The sequence below is a fragment of the Copadichromis virginalis genome, linkage group LG13 (assembly GCF_057382275.1).
Source record: "Copadichromis virginalis isolate Kocher_CV1m ecotype Utaka linkage group LG13, C_Virginalis_male_GT1.1, whole genome shotgun sequence".
Classification (NCBI taxonomy): Eukaryota; Metazoa; Chordata; class Actinopteri; order Cichliformes; family Cichlidae; genus Copadichromis; species Copadichromis virginalis.
The window spans coordinates 30,120,924-30,138,272 of record NC_140630.1 but is presented as its reverse complement, the minus strand read 5'-3'; the positions used below and the strand labels follow the sequence as shown (position 1 = coordinate 30,138,272).

Sequence of the window (17,349 nt, the reverse complement as noted above, 5' to 3'; positions counted from 1 at the left end):
CTAGAGTTCAAGCTCACTGCTGTAATATATATCATAATAATCTGACAATATATATAATATTGTCCATATTATACAGTATTTACATTACCACAGTGAGATGATTTTAGTCTCATGAACAACATTAGCTAATTGTTATTTACTAACTAATCTTGAAATGACTGTTCAGTGCAGAAATGAAGCCCAACAATCATGTTTTACAGTCCCGTGGTCTCAGCCTCAGATACTCAACTAATCACAGTGATGTCATGACAAAAATGAATGACCAACAAAACATTTTTTTCTCCTTCATTTCTGTCAAACAATGCTGTATGTAACATTTCTCGCGGTTAGTATCATGGTTGCTAGGCAACCTGAACAGCATGACGAAGGCTAGACCGTCTCATTTCACAAGCCTCTCACTTCCGCATTTCTCGTACTTATAGTACGCACCGTACGTAGTAAACATAGTGCGCGTACTTCAAGCGTGCCGACCCTGAATTGGGACACAGCCGTGGTTTGCGACACATGTGGCAAAAAAGTGCTCCAAGAGTGAGGTGTTGTGGCCATACTAGGGTGACATTCAAAAGACCTGTTTGGGGGGGGGTCAAAATTCAGAGGCTGCTTCCACCTGAGGACCCGGCCTTTGCGGTCTAAAGAAAGCCGGGTAGTGCATCACAGGCTCCCTCGGTGGAGTGAAACTCTGTCGTCTGCTCCTTGCTATCTAAAATATAACCGGGTGCTGGCGTAAACTCTTCTGTTTAATCATTTTCTGTTTGATGTTTATTCAGCTGTGTGAAAACCCCGGAGGAACCCTCCTGAGGGATTAATAAAGTTAAATTTAATCTAATCTAATAACTTTAATCTCAGCCAAACCGATTTAATCACAAACAAATAAAACACTGAAAAAGCCAAACAATAACATTTTTAAGTTATCAAAGTGACTTATATATCCTGTTTAACCCGAGTAGCAAAAGACCGCGGGGGTTTGAAAATGATGTGTCGGTCGGCTCAGATATTTGACGTTTACACAGCTACATTCTCACCTGAAAATATGTTAAAAGTTTTTTTTGCGACCCAGAAAGAGAAATAAGAGTAATATTAAAACTAAGTCGCTGCCGTCATTGCTGGAAACTGGAATTGGTTGGGCCGCACTATGAATTCTGCGATATGGTTTTTCAATTTTGTTGTCCGGGTGGAAAATCTGGAGAAATTCGGGAGAATCGTGCCCCACGCACAGGGGCTGCACTGTGTGGGGCTAACTTGAGCTAACTTGCTAACGGAGAGTTGCCGTGTTAATGCGGTTATGACACACACACACACACACACACACACACACACACAATTTAGTTGACTCTGCAATGAAAGCTGAGTTTGACAGGCTTAAAATCCTATTTTTGCACCAAAATGGGGGATTCCCATAGAACTGGCATATGCTGGCATAAAAAACAAAACAAAACAAGAAGACAACCTCGCTGTTAAAGAGAAGCTCTTGACCAAAACATGCAAATGATTTACCAGTTGGAGATAATGTTTCTGAATTTCTGGAAATTTTTTTGTTTTGTTTATTTCTTTGTTTGTTTCTTAACAGAAGTCCAGCATATTTGTGCTTTTTTATCATCTGTTAAGCAGTGCTGAAGTCTTATTTTTTGTAAAAAAGACAGGTTGGCCTTTTTATACTGTTACGGCCTCTGGCCTCAGGTGGCCCCGCCTTCCTCTATGGAAATCAAAGTGCTCCAGGACTCACGGGGGATTGGCTGGCCCGGACCTATACTCGCCCCAACTTCATGCAGATCAGAGCGTGTCAGACCACTCACACCATTGGCTGCTGCAGGAGCCTTGAGTACGACAGACCAATGACACAGCTGCCTGCAATTACCTGAGAATATAAAAGGCTGTGGATTCTTCATTCGTGGAGGGACTTGTTGATTCGAACAGACTGTGTAGACTGTCCCTCTCATTTATGTTACATCCGCTGTCGCCTAGCAGAGCCGGGTCGTAACAATACCTGTTGCTTAACATAACCCGTGTGTGTGTTCGTGTGTTTGTGTACGTGTGTGCGTTAAAAATATCTGTTTATGCTGAAAAATTCACCAGATATTATTTGAGTGACACTTCTTGCCAGATGACTGACCTCTTGCCAGTGGTGGTGGTGCATGGAGGGGCAGGGTTTGTCCCAAAGGAGCGGATTGAACTGTCCATTTCAGGGGTTTGTGCAGCAGTGCGGACAGGGTACGCTATCCTCAAGGGAGGGGGCAGCAGCATGGATGCTGTGGTGGAGGCTGTGAGCCAGATGGAGAATAACCCTGCCTTCAATGCAGGTAATGGAGAAACTCAGAATTTTATTAAATATTTTCACTTACTATATATATATATATATATATATATATATATATATATATATATATATATATATATATATATATATATATATATATATGAATGAATGACACTATGAACAGAGAGAAATGAATATATTACCTTTTTTGTTTTTTTGGACACTGAGATGGTGTAAGAAAATTTTAAATATTGGGTTGCACAAGGAATCAAATTCAATTGGTTAAAAAAAACACTGCACAAAAAAATATGACCAATATACCACACAAATTTTTCTTATTTGATTTTATATATTTCACTGATGTTGTGGTATCTCTTTTGTGAAAGTAAAGCAGTCAATAAGAATTTGTTGGGATGAGAAGAAACAAACAGTTTAGCTGTTGAGTAAACCTGCTGCGTGTAGCTCTGATCACCTAAGAGACACCAACAGGCCATATGTCACTGCAGGACACTAAAGATTCTTGGAGCTGCATCATTTCTCAATTCATATTTTAGGCTGTGGGTCAGTGCTGAACATCAAAGGAGAGGTGGAGATGGATGCTATCGTGATGGATGGCAAAACACTGGCAAGCGGAGCAGTGTCCGCAGTACGCAACATAGCTAACCCCATCCAGCTAGCAAGACTTGTTATGGACAAGGTATGCATGTTTCTCCTGACTGAACTGCAGGAACTGTGTGGAATCATGCATGTGTGGAGACCGCTGTGGATTTTTACACCTACAGGACCTTTCTCCCTTCATCAGCACCTTTATCTATCAATGTAGCTAAAGGTGCTGATTACAGCCTGTTTACAGCTGTAGCTATGATTCCTTCTTCTGATAAGAACAAAATTCTATATGCTTGAACTGAAACCGTTAGTATAGTCTGGACGAAGCACAGTATTTCAAATGTGCTCTGTAACTTTTTACAGTGTGAACTTTGATCTTTGCTTCAGACCAGTCACGCGTATCTGACAGCCAAAGGTGCTAATCAGTTTGCTCGATCCATGGGGATCGAGGAGGTCCCCCAGGAGTCCCTCATCACTGAGTATTCCCGCATGCGCTGGAGGAAGAACCTTGCACCTGATGCCAACCCTGTGGAGTGCCAAATGTGAGACACAACAGTTTTAAGCTTGCTAGCATTATTTATTTTCATTTTTTAAAGTAATATGAAATGAAATGACCCCTTTTAGTATGTAACCGATCAATAGACATCTCTGCCGTGCACGCACTGATCCATAAGCTCACTGTGTTGCATAATGTGGACTCTGACTTCCTTCACTCACGTCTCTTAGTGTAGATAAAGGGAGGAAGCGAGTCTTTGCAGGACTTACACAAACCCAGAAAGATGTTATCTCACTTTGAATTTAAAAAAAAGACTGAAAAGGAATATTTGGCAACTAATTGGGTAAATTAACAGCGGGTCAGCAAAATGATTGGGTATTTAAAAAACAAACATCTTAGAGAAGCAGAGCTTTTCCAGTCCTTTTTACCAGTCTGTAGAAAACTGCATAGACGTTGGTGTTGAGCAGTTAAAGAAGAGTACCTAATGAAGTGGCCGCTGAGTGTATTTGACACACGGAGAGGAAAAAGCAAAACAGAACAAAATAGAACTAGAGCTCTCAGATATGTTCTGCTACTCTGCTCTCTTTTGTAGGGGGAAGGCAGGCACAGTTGGTGCAGTAGCAGTTGACTTAGAGGGCAACTTAGCCTGTGCAACTTCCACTGGTGGGATGCTGAACAAGATGGAAGGTCGGGTGGGTGACACCCCCATCATAGGTCAGTTCACACATGCCTGGTAATTATTTACATGCAGTTGTAATCGTTTTTGTGTCTTCGCTGAGCTTTTAACCTTTAGCCAGTCTTAAATGAATAGTTATTTAGTGAACAATGGGAGTATGGTTAATATTTGATTCAATTCTAGGTTACCTAAGAATGTTTTGTTAGACAGCAGCAGGAAAAAAACTTCTGACCTAAATTGTATTTAAACATAGGTGTATGCTGTGATATCAGTGGCTAAATCCTAGTCTAGTTTGGTAAACGGCAGCAACTTGCTTTTGGTAGTTGCGTCAATCCCATCTAATCTGTCACTATCGATAAATGAGTGACAGGAGTATTTTTTTGAAACAAATGCTTGAATTAAAAAAAAAAAAAAAAAGACTGTCTGCAAAACTTGGGCAAAATGTCCAAAACTAATGCAGAACATTAATTAAAGAGACAAATGTGCAGAATCAAAGTTTTAAAGCAGTGGGCTGCTTTGCAAAAGGAACTGGAACTTATTTCAATCAATGGATTACAACAACCAAAAGTCTGAATCACAACAGTGTTGCTGCCTGCTGTGGTTCAGTTCAAGCAAATTTAAGGGAAAGCCTTAGTCTTCCATCTAGTGAAATAAATGTGTAACTGCATCCATGTGCAGGTGAGACGTCAAAAAATGTTTTTAATAACAACATTTTCAACATTTCATAGCAGAGCCTCTTTATTGACAGTATTAAATGTCCAAATGCTGTTTCAAGAACATACAAGGTGGCATGTAGATAGACTGTATATAAAAGACAGATGTATTCAGTCTGACACCCATGTGTCACCCAAGTGGCTTGCTCAATGTATTTAGTGTTTCAACTGCGACAATGTTGCACAAACGGCCATAATATTTGCCAAAATATTACATTCAAATGTTCCAAAAGGCACCAAAACTGCAAACTCAGTGGGGAGATCAGACTCAAATGAATGTAAGTAAGGTTGTGCCATATACTGTATGTTACATGTGCAATAGTGTTGATACAAGCAATGCCATCTGCACCTTCTCTAGCTGCTTCACACAACGTTCATATCCCCCGCCTCTCACTAGCAGCAGAACACACCTCCCTGGTCCTTATAAGGCATTTTGGGTGGTCAGTAAAGCTCCTGTTTCACAACATCAAAATATTAAACAGTCATCATAAATTTTATGATGCTCGGCTGGTGCACATAATAACATTAGCCGTTCAATTATTAGAATTGTGACTACACAACAGCAGCATTAGCCATCTGTCAGTTTTATCATTAAAGACACGGCTAAAATCTGTTCTCCCAGGGCTGCCTCTGGGTGTTGCTAGTGTTTTCATAAAGCTTCCAAACCTGCTTATAGCTGCAGGAAGATCCAGAGAACAGCTCAGTAAGCTGTGCAGGATGGCTGAAATATTTTGTCTTTGTCAGGGTCTGGAGGGTATGCTGACAACCAGTCAGGAGCAGTGTCCACCACAGGCCACGGTGAGACCATCATGAAGATTACACTGGCCAGACTCATCCTGTTCCACATGGAGCAAGGTAACACACACACACACACACACACACACACACACACACACACACACACACGTTTTCATATCTTAGTAAATACATCTCATTGACATAATGCTTTCCCCAGCGCTTACCCTGACCCTAACCATCAAAAATGAATGCCTAACCATAACCTAGTTGTAACCCAGACACTAAAACCACACTTTGAGCTTAAAAAATGCCTTCAGACTTGTGGGGATGGGCATCTTGTCCCCGTGAGTGACTGTTGGTCCCTAAAAGTATAGTAGCATGCCAATTTTCTGTCCTCACAAAGATGTCTAAACATGTACACACACACACAAATCTGAGCCACTGTGGCTGAGGGGGTTGAGAACCAGCTGCGAAGTTGGTAACACTTTGCCACACACAGCTTCAACTCTCATATTTGATTTATTTACACCCAGAAAAAAACTAAAACTCCTCAGAGGAGCCGTGACTAAGCCTTTTTACCCATGGGACTTGCATGCACTGTTTCTGGGGTCCTGGAAGCTATTTGGACCTAGGTTTTTGTTTGTTTTTCCTTGATTTGTCCTTCACTGTAGCAGTATACCAATTATCCCAGTAAAGCTCTTCTTGTTTTCTTCCTGTAACCAAGTTTTGACTTTAGCACAAATGCTAACTGTAACAATGAGCCTCTCTCCAGACTGTTCAATTAAAACAAAAAGAGTTAAAGTGCTGTTTCTTGTGTCTCCTCTTTTGTCAGGTCGGTCGGTAGAAGATGCCAGTGACTTGGGCCTGGCCTGCATGCAGTCCAGACTTGGGGGGCTAGGCGGGGTAGTGACAGTGGATCCTCAGGGCCACTGGGCTGCCCGCTTCAGCAGCAACTACATGTCGTGGGCTGCAGCCCAGAGGGATATTGTGCACTATGGCCAGTACTCTGGAGAACACTTCACCCAAAGCATCAACTGATGGATGTTGTTGTTCTTTTTTTTTAACTATCATTTTTAAGAGAGAATTTGATACTACTTGGACAACAAAAGAAATTCAGTACAAGTTTATCCGGGTGCTAAGATAGATGGTCATTGTGCATTTGATTAAAACACAAAGTTATAACACAAAATGTTTTTATCCGCAAAGGCTTACAGAGCCTATGAATTCTAGGCTGGAACTAATTTCAGATTACACTCTTAAAACTGATCTTTAATGCAGTCTTAACATTGCCTTAGTGCTTGTATGTTAGCAATCACCAATCACATCAGGCCTAGCAAGGGCTTTATTTAGGATAAATGGTATTAAGCAATAAGTTCAAAATCACCAGTAAATCATGTGTAGATGATTGTTTTTGGCAGCATTGTACCAGAGACCAAGTCCAGACCGTAACCGTGAATACCCATGAACGTTTTTTTATTGTATGTTCATTAAGTTCAGGTTTCGAGTGAGTCTGTGCAGGAAGCAAAGTGGACACGAGTCCTGTAGGTCCTGTACAGGACTTAAGAACTCCAAGCCATTCATTTGATCTCATTTCTTAAGAATAAAATTACAGAGTTGTTTAAATTTCTTGATTGAAAAAAAGAGTTTTCGTGAGATTTCTTTAAATGAATGTTTGAATGGCAATCACAGCAAAATAAATCGGAAACTGAAAATGTGGTGTGGGGACTTTAAATAAACTGAATTGAAATATTTGTGAATGTGATCTTCAGATGTTTTATTTTTACCGTTTTTGTGTTAATGTGATGTCAGTGTAAATTACTGAACCTCTTCAGCTTCCACTAATCTGCTCTTTGATGACGTTGTGCAATCAAGTATTGTGAAAATTTTATAGAGAACTGCTGCCTTGCTGCTTTATGTGTGTTAAATGTGCTGGCGGATGAACTGACCCAGTGTCTGTGAAGAGCTGCTGATCACATAATGATTGTTAATACTGATTGTAATGGCTATCTTTGCTTCTTCTTGGAGTTCTCTATTTCTCTTATATCTAAAATAAGAGTCTGGATGGACAAGAGGCTGTTTTACGTGTCGGTTTGTGCAACAACGACGGTAAAACCATCGTGTCGCTCCGCCATTCGCTTGTTTTATTTCTCACAAACTTTTCACAAAAAAAGCATCATATCCTTTTCAGGCTTTTCAAAATAAAACATGTAATAACTATAAATGGCGCTAACATTCCGGCCCCTAATTCTTACTGCTAAGGCATAACAATTACATATTAACACAATAAAGCGTCATTTAATATTAACACTCATAATCTAACTGGCTTAACCAAACATTATATGAAACATAAGTCATATGTGTTGAACATAAATCTGTTACACATGAGGCTGAGATTCAAACTGTTGCCTCCATTTCAAGCAATTAACATAACTTGTCGATAGGCCCCTCCAAAACGCTAGTTTTGGTTTTGACAAACACGTCTGACAAGTCCATGTGAGTCTGGAACTGATCTCTCAACCTTTCCCATTAACCAGGAACCTCTTGGTGCACTGTCATCAACTATAAGAACAACATCTCCTGGTCTCAGATTTCTCCTAGTCACTAACCACTTCTGTCTTTCTTGTAGAAGCGGCAAATACTCTTTATTCCAATGCTTCCAAAAAATGTCTGACAGGTACTGCACCTGTCTCCACCTTTTCTTTTTTGCATACAAGTCCTCTCTTTGAAACAATCCAGGTGGCAGTACTGGCTGCCCTTTAAGAAGAAGTAGATGATTGGGTGTAAGTGCGTCTAAATCATTGGGGTCATTAGCCGCTCTTGTTATTGGCCTGCCGTTGACAAATGCTTCAATTTCACATAGCAATGTCCGCAAACATACATCATCCAGAGGTTGCTGCTTTAGGATCTGGTTAAGAATTCTCCTAACTGAGCGAATTTGCCTCTCCCAGATTCCTCCAAAAATGTGGCCCTGCTGGGGGGTTAAATATCCAGGTGATGCCCTTTTCCATGAGCATTTCTGAGATTTTTGAATGATTCCATCCCTTGATTGCTTCACGCATTTCCTTTTCTGCACCCACAAGGTTAGTGCCATTGTCTGATCTCATGACAGACACTTGACCTCGTCTTGCAATAAACCTCCTGAATGCATTTATGCAAGAATCAGTCTCAAGTGAGTGGGCAACTTCTATGTGTATTGCTCTAACAGCAAGACATGTAAACAATACACCATATTGCTTAACTCTGCTGCGCCCATGCTTGACCTCAAAAGGTCCAAAATAGTCTGCCCACTTTGCGAATGGAGGTTTGTCAGGAATCAGGCGATCTTGTGGCAAGTTTGCCATTCTTTGTTCACCAGGTTTCGCAGATGTCCTTCTACATGTTACACACTTTGACAGGATCTTTCTTATTGCTGAATCTTCCTGTGGAATCCAGAATCTCAGCCTGGATAATGTGTAATTCCTTCCTCCATGACCTGTTTCTTTGTGAATGTGTCTCAGAATCAAAGTAGAAACATGATGACCTTTAGGGAGAATCACTGGATGCTTACAGTTTTTTCTGATTGCTTAAGCACATTTTTTGTAACTAGTGGCTAATTTTGCAAAACTCTTCACACAAATAAGAAAACCTGTCACCCAATCAGCAAAACATTGTAGTTCTCTTGTAAAAGAGAATAACCCTTGCTTAACTCTCCACACCTTTGTAAAAATGGTATTTTCGTATCCAACAGTACACACAAGCCATCATATTACAGTTTTTGCCCGTTGCCTGAACACATTTTGCAAAACTTTGCTCATTGTGCCAAAACCCTAAACACAAGTACACATGACACAACACTGGGAAATATACCATTCACATCTGCACCAAATTGAAACTCTACTCTCAAAACCTAAACTCTGCTATCAAAACCTGACATTCCTTTGTCAAAATGTAACTCTGTTGACAAAATGACACATACTTGCATCATATGCAAACACCTACAGAGCAGGGGGAACACACTAGTCTACTTTATATAAAGCACTGCAGTCTTTGATTTCCATTGTTCATTCAGAAGGCACATTTTCAGGAGACACATTTGCAAACAACCAAAAAAGCAAATAGGCCTACTCAATATTGTACATTGCAGCACTGTACATTGCAGTACCATGAATTCAGATAAAGCAAAAAAACAAAACAAAAACAAAAAACCCATAATACAGTAATAGAAAAAACACTATACTGTAAACAAAAAATCATGACAATTGTGCATACGTGGGCTCATGGATCCCGCCGTCTGTTGGGGTCTGGCCACAGGACCTCATCAACATCGCAAGCAATGTCTTCTCCCGCTAGGCACCGGGGAAAATATCCTCTTCCATGTCAAAACCATCCATGGATTGCTGTCACCTGAATGTCGCCGCAGGCCTGTTCCATTGCCTGCAGAAGAGGCATGCAGGCATGTAGTTGGCGGTCATATACACGCCATCTCCAAGCCTAAAAAAATTCCTCTATAGGGTTTAAAAATGGTGAGTAAGGGGGCAAGCATACCACTTCAAGTTGACTGTGGTTGGAGAACCAGGCCTGGACCAGAGCAGCCCGATGGAAACTGACATTATCCCATATCACCACAAACCTGGGCTGATCTGGTCTGTTCTGTACAACTATATCATGGAGAGCATCTAGAAATGTGAGTATATGTTGCCTATTGTATGGACCTAGTTTTGCATGATGATGCAGAAGCCCTCGAAGGCTTATGGCGGCACACAATGTGATATTTCCCCCGCGCTGCCCTGGAACGTGCACAATTGCCCTTTGGCCAATTACATTACGACCCCGTCGTCTTGTTTTGCACAGGTCGAATCCAGCTTCATCAATGAAAATGAATTCATGAGGCTGTGCAGCTCCATCCATGTCCAAGATTCTCTGTAAAAAAAAGAAAAGAAAAAAGAGAACATATTACTGCACTACAGTGCTACACATACAGAACCCTCACCCCATCACACAGGTACCTGTGTAGCTCTCAGAATGTATTCATGTGGTACTGATATGGTACATATTCAGCTCGAAGTCCTTTGACCCTGTCACTGTTCCTCTCAAATGGGACTCTGTAGAGCTGCTTCATGGTGATGCTGTGTTTTCCCAAGATGCGTCTGATGGTGGTGATGCTCACATGGTTTATGTTGTTGAACACTTGCCTGTCTGCAAGTATTTGCTTTCGTAGCTGGTGGAGACGCATAGCATTGTCTGCCCTCACTAGGTCCACAACGGCAAGTTCCTGCCGTTGTGTGAACAGGCGTTGGCGTCCTCCCCCAGAAGGTCTTCGAGTCATTCTAGAGAAATACAACCACATATTGTCATCGCTTTGCTTATTTTTCTTACAGTACTTTACTGTATATACTGTATCATCCACTGTACAACACTGTACTTCAATATAAGTAATCATGGTATGTTTCACAGAAACTACCACTTTGGCTGCAAAAGGAGCATTAGCACCCTGCAGTACCCTGCACACTTGATATGGTAACTGTAGAACAGTACTATAAAAACCATCTGAGTAGAGTAGAAGGCAGTGAGATGAAGACAGACCTGTTTTCTAGTCGGAATTTTCTTATTACAGATGCCACTGTGAAGCGGCTTAGATGTGGGTGGACTCTCTGCCCAGCTTCCCTCATAGTCAGGCCGTGGTTGATGACATGGTCCACCAAAGTTGCTCTTATATCATCAGAAATATGGGTCCGTGCATGGCCTCTTTGACCTCCTCCTCCTCTTCCTCTTGCTCTCCCTCCATCCATGCTTGCAAAGTTCTTGAAATGGCTAAACTGAGGGCTTTTTGCGGTTGGCTAATTGGTGTTCAGTTTTGCAAGTAAGTGCCTTCAGGTGTATATTTGAGTGGTTGCAATTACCCGATGTGTTTTGTATTTTGGATACATGTGTTTTCCAAATGGCACCCTGAAATTTCATTTTTGAACGAAGTGTCTTATGTATGAAATAGAGTGTAGTATGCAGGACCATGTGTGTTGCATAAAGGAGTAAGTGTGTTGCATAATTGCAACCAGAGTGCAAAGCAGCACTTTTGTTTAAGGTATGGGTACATGTGTTTGGGGTATGGTAACAAAAGCTTCAAGTTGTGTTACTTTAGTCTAAGCATGGGTTTATAGTGTTCAAGCAACGAGCAAAAACTGTAATAAGCACACAATGCACCAACTGCACACTGATGGTATGAATACAAAACACATCTGGCTTTTGCTTTCTCTGTGCACAAGGTAGGCTATGTCAGTTTGAGCTCATACTTCTGTCATAGATCCATAAGCATAGAGGGATCCAAACTTCAAGTACTGGTGTTTATTCAAACACATCAAAACAAACACAAGTGTTTATTTCCAAGTATAGGATTATTTGCAGTCGCCATAATGACTATATGGGTTACTTGGTCTGCAGTGAACATGCTTCCTCTGCCCCCAGCATCTGGTCATCTAGCAATTCTGTAAAGTCACAATTTCAGTATTTTTACATCAATGGTATTGGTGTGTTTCTCATTGGCATATGGCAGTGCTACAAATCTTTGTGCAAAGTGACTGTACTAACCGATTCTCATTTCAAGATGTCCTTATGGTACTTGCTACAGTGTAGCGGCTCGAGTTAGGCTGGACCCGTTGGCCAGCTACCCTCAGGGTCATTCCACGGTTGATTACATGGTCCACTATTGTAGCTCTGATGTCATCAGCAATTCTATTTCTTACTCTTCCTACCCTTCCTCTCCCCCCTCCTCATCTTCCTCTCCCCCCTCCTCGTCTTCCTCTTGCTCCTTGTCCTTGTCGTCCTCTTCATCCTACTTCTTCACCTCCACATCCTCTTCGTCGGCCTCCTCTACTTCTCACTCTTTCTGCTCCCTCCATTGTACTCCGCACACACAGCTTACCTGTATTATAGTGCTTAGGCTGACTGCAAAGTGAACTAATTATCTAAAAAAGTTTTCACATGTGACAGTGTGCCAGACAGTTGGCAAATTAGTGTTAATGATAGCCATACATGTGTATACTTTTGCTAGGAGTGTGTTGGAAATTTGGTAATTGAGTGTTGTGCAGTGAATTGTGCCTACAGTTTTGCAAAGTGTGTGTTACAAAATTGCAAACTGAGTGCAAAGCAGTTTTTGTGCTTTTAGTTTTGCAAACTCAGTGAGTGGTTTTGCTATAAGTCTGAATAGTTTTAGAGATTGTGCTACAGGAATCACAGTTAGGGTTTAAGCATTCAGAAAAAACTGTAACATCGGCTGGTAGTGCAGACTCATGCAACCTACCGCCAACCCTTAAAACTCCATCCTGGACAAAAGGATCCAGCTTCGCAATGTGACTGCTCCTTTTAAGCTTGTCACCTTTTTGAAGACTTGCAATTTTTTCTGTGAAGCTTTGATTTTGACAAAACTTAACAATCTCAGTTTCTCCCTTTGCAACATCTGCAGTAGTAAGTGAAGATCCCTTAATACATGTTTTGAACTGCTGCATTTGACCTGCAACCTTTTCAGATTTCCTTTTGCTGCTTTCACAGCCACTTGCTTGTGACATGAGAAGCTTCCGATGCAACTTAACCTGCAAAGCAGCTGCTTGAACATAAGTATCCAGGAAACTGCCTTTTTTAGACGGTACCAGTCTGAATAGTGAGAGATCAGTTTGTTTACTGGATTTTCATGTAATTTTGTAACATCCACACTCATCACCTCTTTGACGTTCAACATCATTTTTTGGTGTTTCTTTAATGTCCGGTGGAATTGGCCAGTTTTTCTTATCTTTTGTCAATTCTCTGTCTGTGTTCATTCCACTTGAAGCGTGGTCAGCAGGGTTTAATTCAGAGTTCACATATATCCACTGACTTGGTTTTGTGTTGTCTCTAATAAGTGACACTCTATTTGTTACAAATGTCTTAAATCTGATGTTCTCGCTGGAAATGTACTTTAAAACAGTCAGACCAAAACACAGATTCTTCTTGTGGCATTTGCAGCTCCTTTCTCCTGAGCTTGTCCATTTTTACAGCAACTGCAGCTGCTGTCAACTCCAGACGTGGAATTGTCATCTGCTTCAGAGGGGACACTCTGGACTTGCCAAAAATGAATGAGCAGTGAGTTTCTCTTTTCTGGTTTGTGATACGGAGGTAAGTAACGTCTCCACAACCTCTCTCACTGCCATCAGCGAAGTGGTGCAATTGTGTAGATATGACCACTCCAAATCCAGCAGGTTTCAAACACCTGTTGACGGTAAAGCCATGAAGTTTTGAAAGCTCTGAATGCCAAACTTGTGACCTTTGAGCCAGTTCAGCTGGGATTTCCTCATCCCATGAGATCTTCCTGCCACATAGCTCTCGCAGGATGATTTTTGCTGTCAGAATGACAGGAGACAAAAAGCCCAATGGGTCATATATTGCACTTACAAATGACAGGATGCCTCGCCTAGTCTTTGGCACAGGTTTTTCAGTTATCCTGATCTTGAATACATCTGTCTCTGTGCACCAGTTCACTCCTAAGACTCTTTCATCTGGTAGTGCATCATGTCTCAAATCCAAATCTTTAATCTCTTTTGCTCTTTCCTTTTCAGGAATGGAAGCAAGGACAACTCTGCTGTTGCTCATCCACTTTGTTAAGTGAAATCCTCCACTCTCACACAATGCAGTCAGGTCCCTGACCATAGTACATGCCTCTGTTTCATCTGAAACTGACAGAAGACAATCATCTACATAAAAATTGTTCAGAACAGCGTTAACTGCTGCTAGTGGCATTTTTTCTTTAGCATCTTCTGCTGCTTTGTTTAGTGCATAGTTTGCACAGCTTGGGGAGGATGTTGCCCCAAACAAGTGCACCATCATTTAGTATTCTTGCAGAGGTTCATTCAAGTTCCCATTTGGCCACCAGAGAAAACGCAAAAGATCCCTGTCCTCTGGAGGTACTCGCACCTGGTGACACCTCTATGTCTGACATCAAGGCAATGTGATCCCACCTAAACCTTGTTAGTACTCCAATCAGTGTGTTCGTTAGGTCTGGCCCTTGTCAGAGTTCTTCGTTCAGTGATTTCCCTTGAAAGGATGCTGCACAGTCAAAAACTACACAAGAGTTTTCTTTTCTGGGGGTGGTACACCCCATGGTGTGGTATGTACCAAACTCTCTCATTTTCAGGGGTATTGTGTTTGGTACCTGAACTGCATAGCCTTTATTCAGCAAGTCAGACATGAAGCTCTGATACTCCTTGTGAAACTCTGTGTTTCTAATTAATTTTCTTTTCAGATTCTCTGCCCTCTGCATTACTGCACTGCGGTAGTTTGGCATTTTGACAGCTTTGTTTCTCAAAGGAAGACCTATGCTATAATGACCATTAATCCTTTCAACTGTGCCATTGACAGAATCCATAAACATGATGTCTTCTCGTGACATTTCCTGTTTTTCCTCAGAAGCTTTCTCTGGAAAATCATAGTTGAGCTGTTGCATCAAAAGATTCTCAACATTAGTGACAGAGATGCGATTTACTGAAACACTCAGCTCTCTGTCAGAAGGAGTAGAGCAAGAATCTCTCTTGAGAGGGCCATTGATAACCCAACCCAGGACTGTTCGAACAGCATATGGACCGTTATCTTTACTATGAATAATCTCCCATGGTTCCATAGCCTTGTGCACATCACATCCCATCAAAAGTCCAATGTCTGCATCTGAATGTGGGAACTTGATTTGCCGAAGATGTGGCCACCTTTTTATTTTTTATTTTTTTATTTTTATTTTTTGCCTGTCCCGTTTGGCTCTTTTGCCATCAGAATTATTGTCTAAAGGCAAAGAAAGATGCCCAACGGATTTACTTTACCAAATTGACCATCCCAGCCTTGCTGTAATACGGGACAGACTTGACTGGGGGGAAGAAGGGGAGAAAGAAAGAGGGAAAGAGAAACAGCTGAGAAGAGGGACGGGGGAGAAGGGCAAAAAACAAAAACCAACAGAATGGGCAGAAATAAAAAATGCATATATCAATCACCTGGATCACCTGCTGAGAAAGAAAAAAGAAAGCAAGCAGAAGAGAACAAGAGTAATAGAATAAACAACATCACAATGATATATGGGAATATGACAGTAAATACTAAATGTTAAACATTATTGTGCAGCACATAAGATCAACAGAACACAGTGTGCTTTGAGGTAGGAGCCAAAAAGGGTGTAGTTTGTGGGTGTGATCACCCGTGTGTACACCTGTGAGCATGGATGCGCTTGTTTTTTTAAAAGGTTCCTTCATGTAATGATCTGCTAGAGGGTGTGTGTGTGTGTGTGTGTGTGTGGGGGGGGGGGGGCACAGCCCCGTCCTCCAGGGTATGAAGCAGGTATGGAGGAGATCAAAACTCCAGACATCCAGAGGCCCCCAGAACACAAGAGACCAAGGAAGACCAACAGAGGGGCAGCCGCGCCACTGTCCCAGAAAGAGCTGAGGAGAGTCCCAGATGAGAGCTCACTCAGCAGCCGCGGAGCAGAAGCCAGGGGGGGGGTTGCATTGACGCGCCCGTGAGCTCCGCCGGCAGCCAGCTGTGCCTGAGTGACCGAGCCCCAGGCCGAGAAGCCGGGGGAAACCCACCTCCGAAGTGGCCCGAGCAAGCCCCAGGCTCCAGGCCCCGATAAGCGGCCACCAAGGAGTGAGCCGGTGTGTACCTGGACGCCCATCCCCGGACACAAAGAACCACCAACACACCGACACCTGAGGGAGTCCGCCACTGGCAGGGGAAGTGGTGGTGGGGAGATAGGCCTCCAAACCTTGGAGGGCCTGAGATGTCCCCAGAGAGGTGGCGTCTGATACCCAACCTGACATATAGACACAGACATACAGGCACACACAGATACAAACATCCATTCCCACCCTCATGCTCTCATATGCACTTACTCCACACTCAACCAACGTGGAGACAGACATGAAGAGACGCTGTACACACGATCACACTCCCCAAGCATACTCTACAAACCGGGTCTAGGTACCCTTGCCCCTGGAAGGGGGAACTGCACCCAGACCCAGGTGGTGTTACCCTTTTCCCTGCGGTGGGGGGAGGCAGACCGCCCTGACTCCGCAGCAGCAGGGAGGCCCCACACTCCAGACCGCAGTCGGACGGCCAACTCCTCCTCCTAGCCCCCCCGCTCCAGCAGGCCGCAGAGAACGGGGGTGAGAGAAGACTCCAAACCTCCCTCCACCCGCTGATTGTAGTGTTGATGCATGTGTGTTCTAAGGTGCATTTGAAACCCAGGAGGGCATGGAGCTACCTGCCAGAGAGCAGCAGGTAAGCGCATAGTGTGGCCACCTTTTTAAGTCATCCTGTGTAGGGATGTTCTCTGTAGACACTGGAATGTCTGCATGAGTGTAAATGTCAGGAAGATCTACTGTATATAGGTGTTCTCATTTAAACCACACACTTCTAATCCTGACAGGTGATAACTTGTCACCATCTTTTCTTGTCCCATTGTGCGAAGCATGAATTTTGTCTTCTTACCTTCTACACCCAGTTGTCTCATCAGCTTTTCTGAACAAAACGTGGCTTGGCTCCCATTGTCCATGAATGCATAAGTCTCAATCAACTTATTGGCTTTCTTTAACTTAACCGACACAGGAACGATCGATAACACATGAATGCCTTTTCCGGCCCCTGTGGCTCCACAAATTCTGCCTGAACTGTGTGTTTCATCACTTGTTGTGGGAATGTCTGAGACATTTCTCTGGATGCAATCGTCTGCCTTACTGTCCTCCTCCCTTGTCCAATGAAGCATACTTGGATGTCTCTTAGAGCAGTACTCACACAATGATCTTTTCTTACAGTCCTTACTCAGATGACCTTGTGTCAGACATGCAAAGCACAGACCCTTTGCTTTAAGGAACTCTAGTCTTTCTTT

At 42.5% G+C, this 17,349-nt stretch overlaps 1 protein-coding gene across 5 annotated transcripts in view; it reads left to right on the top strand.

The window, feature by feature from the left end:
* Positions 1-7,240, top strand: part of asrgl1 (asparaginase and isoaspartyl peptidase 1) — a 35,629-nt gene extending 28,389 nt beyond the window's left edge. For 3 of the 5 annotated variants that reach the window (XM_085478434.1, XM_085478435.1, XM_085478436.1), the window contains 6 exons: positions 2,102-2,297; positions 2,809-2,951; positions 3,248-3,402; positions 3,949-4,070; positions 5,490-5,600; positions 6,316-7,240. In XM_085478434.1, coding sequence (XP_085334560.1) covers positions 2,102-2,297; positions 2,809-2,951; positions 3,248-3,402; positions 3,949-4,070; positions 5,490-5,600; positions 6,316-6,521 — 933 coding nt within the window. In that variant the 3' untranslated portion in view covers positions 6,522-7,240. Of the gene's footprint in view, positions 1-2,073; positions 2,298-2,808; positions 2,952-3,247; positions 3,403-3,948; positions 4,071-5,489; positions 5,601-6,315 lie in introns of all 5 variants that reach the window. The other 2 variants (XM_085478432.1, XM_085478433.1) reach the window with 1 other exon arrangement.
* The last annotated feature ends 10,109 nt before the right edge of the window (positions 7,241-17,349 follow it).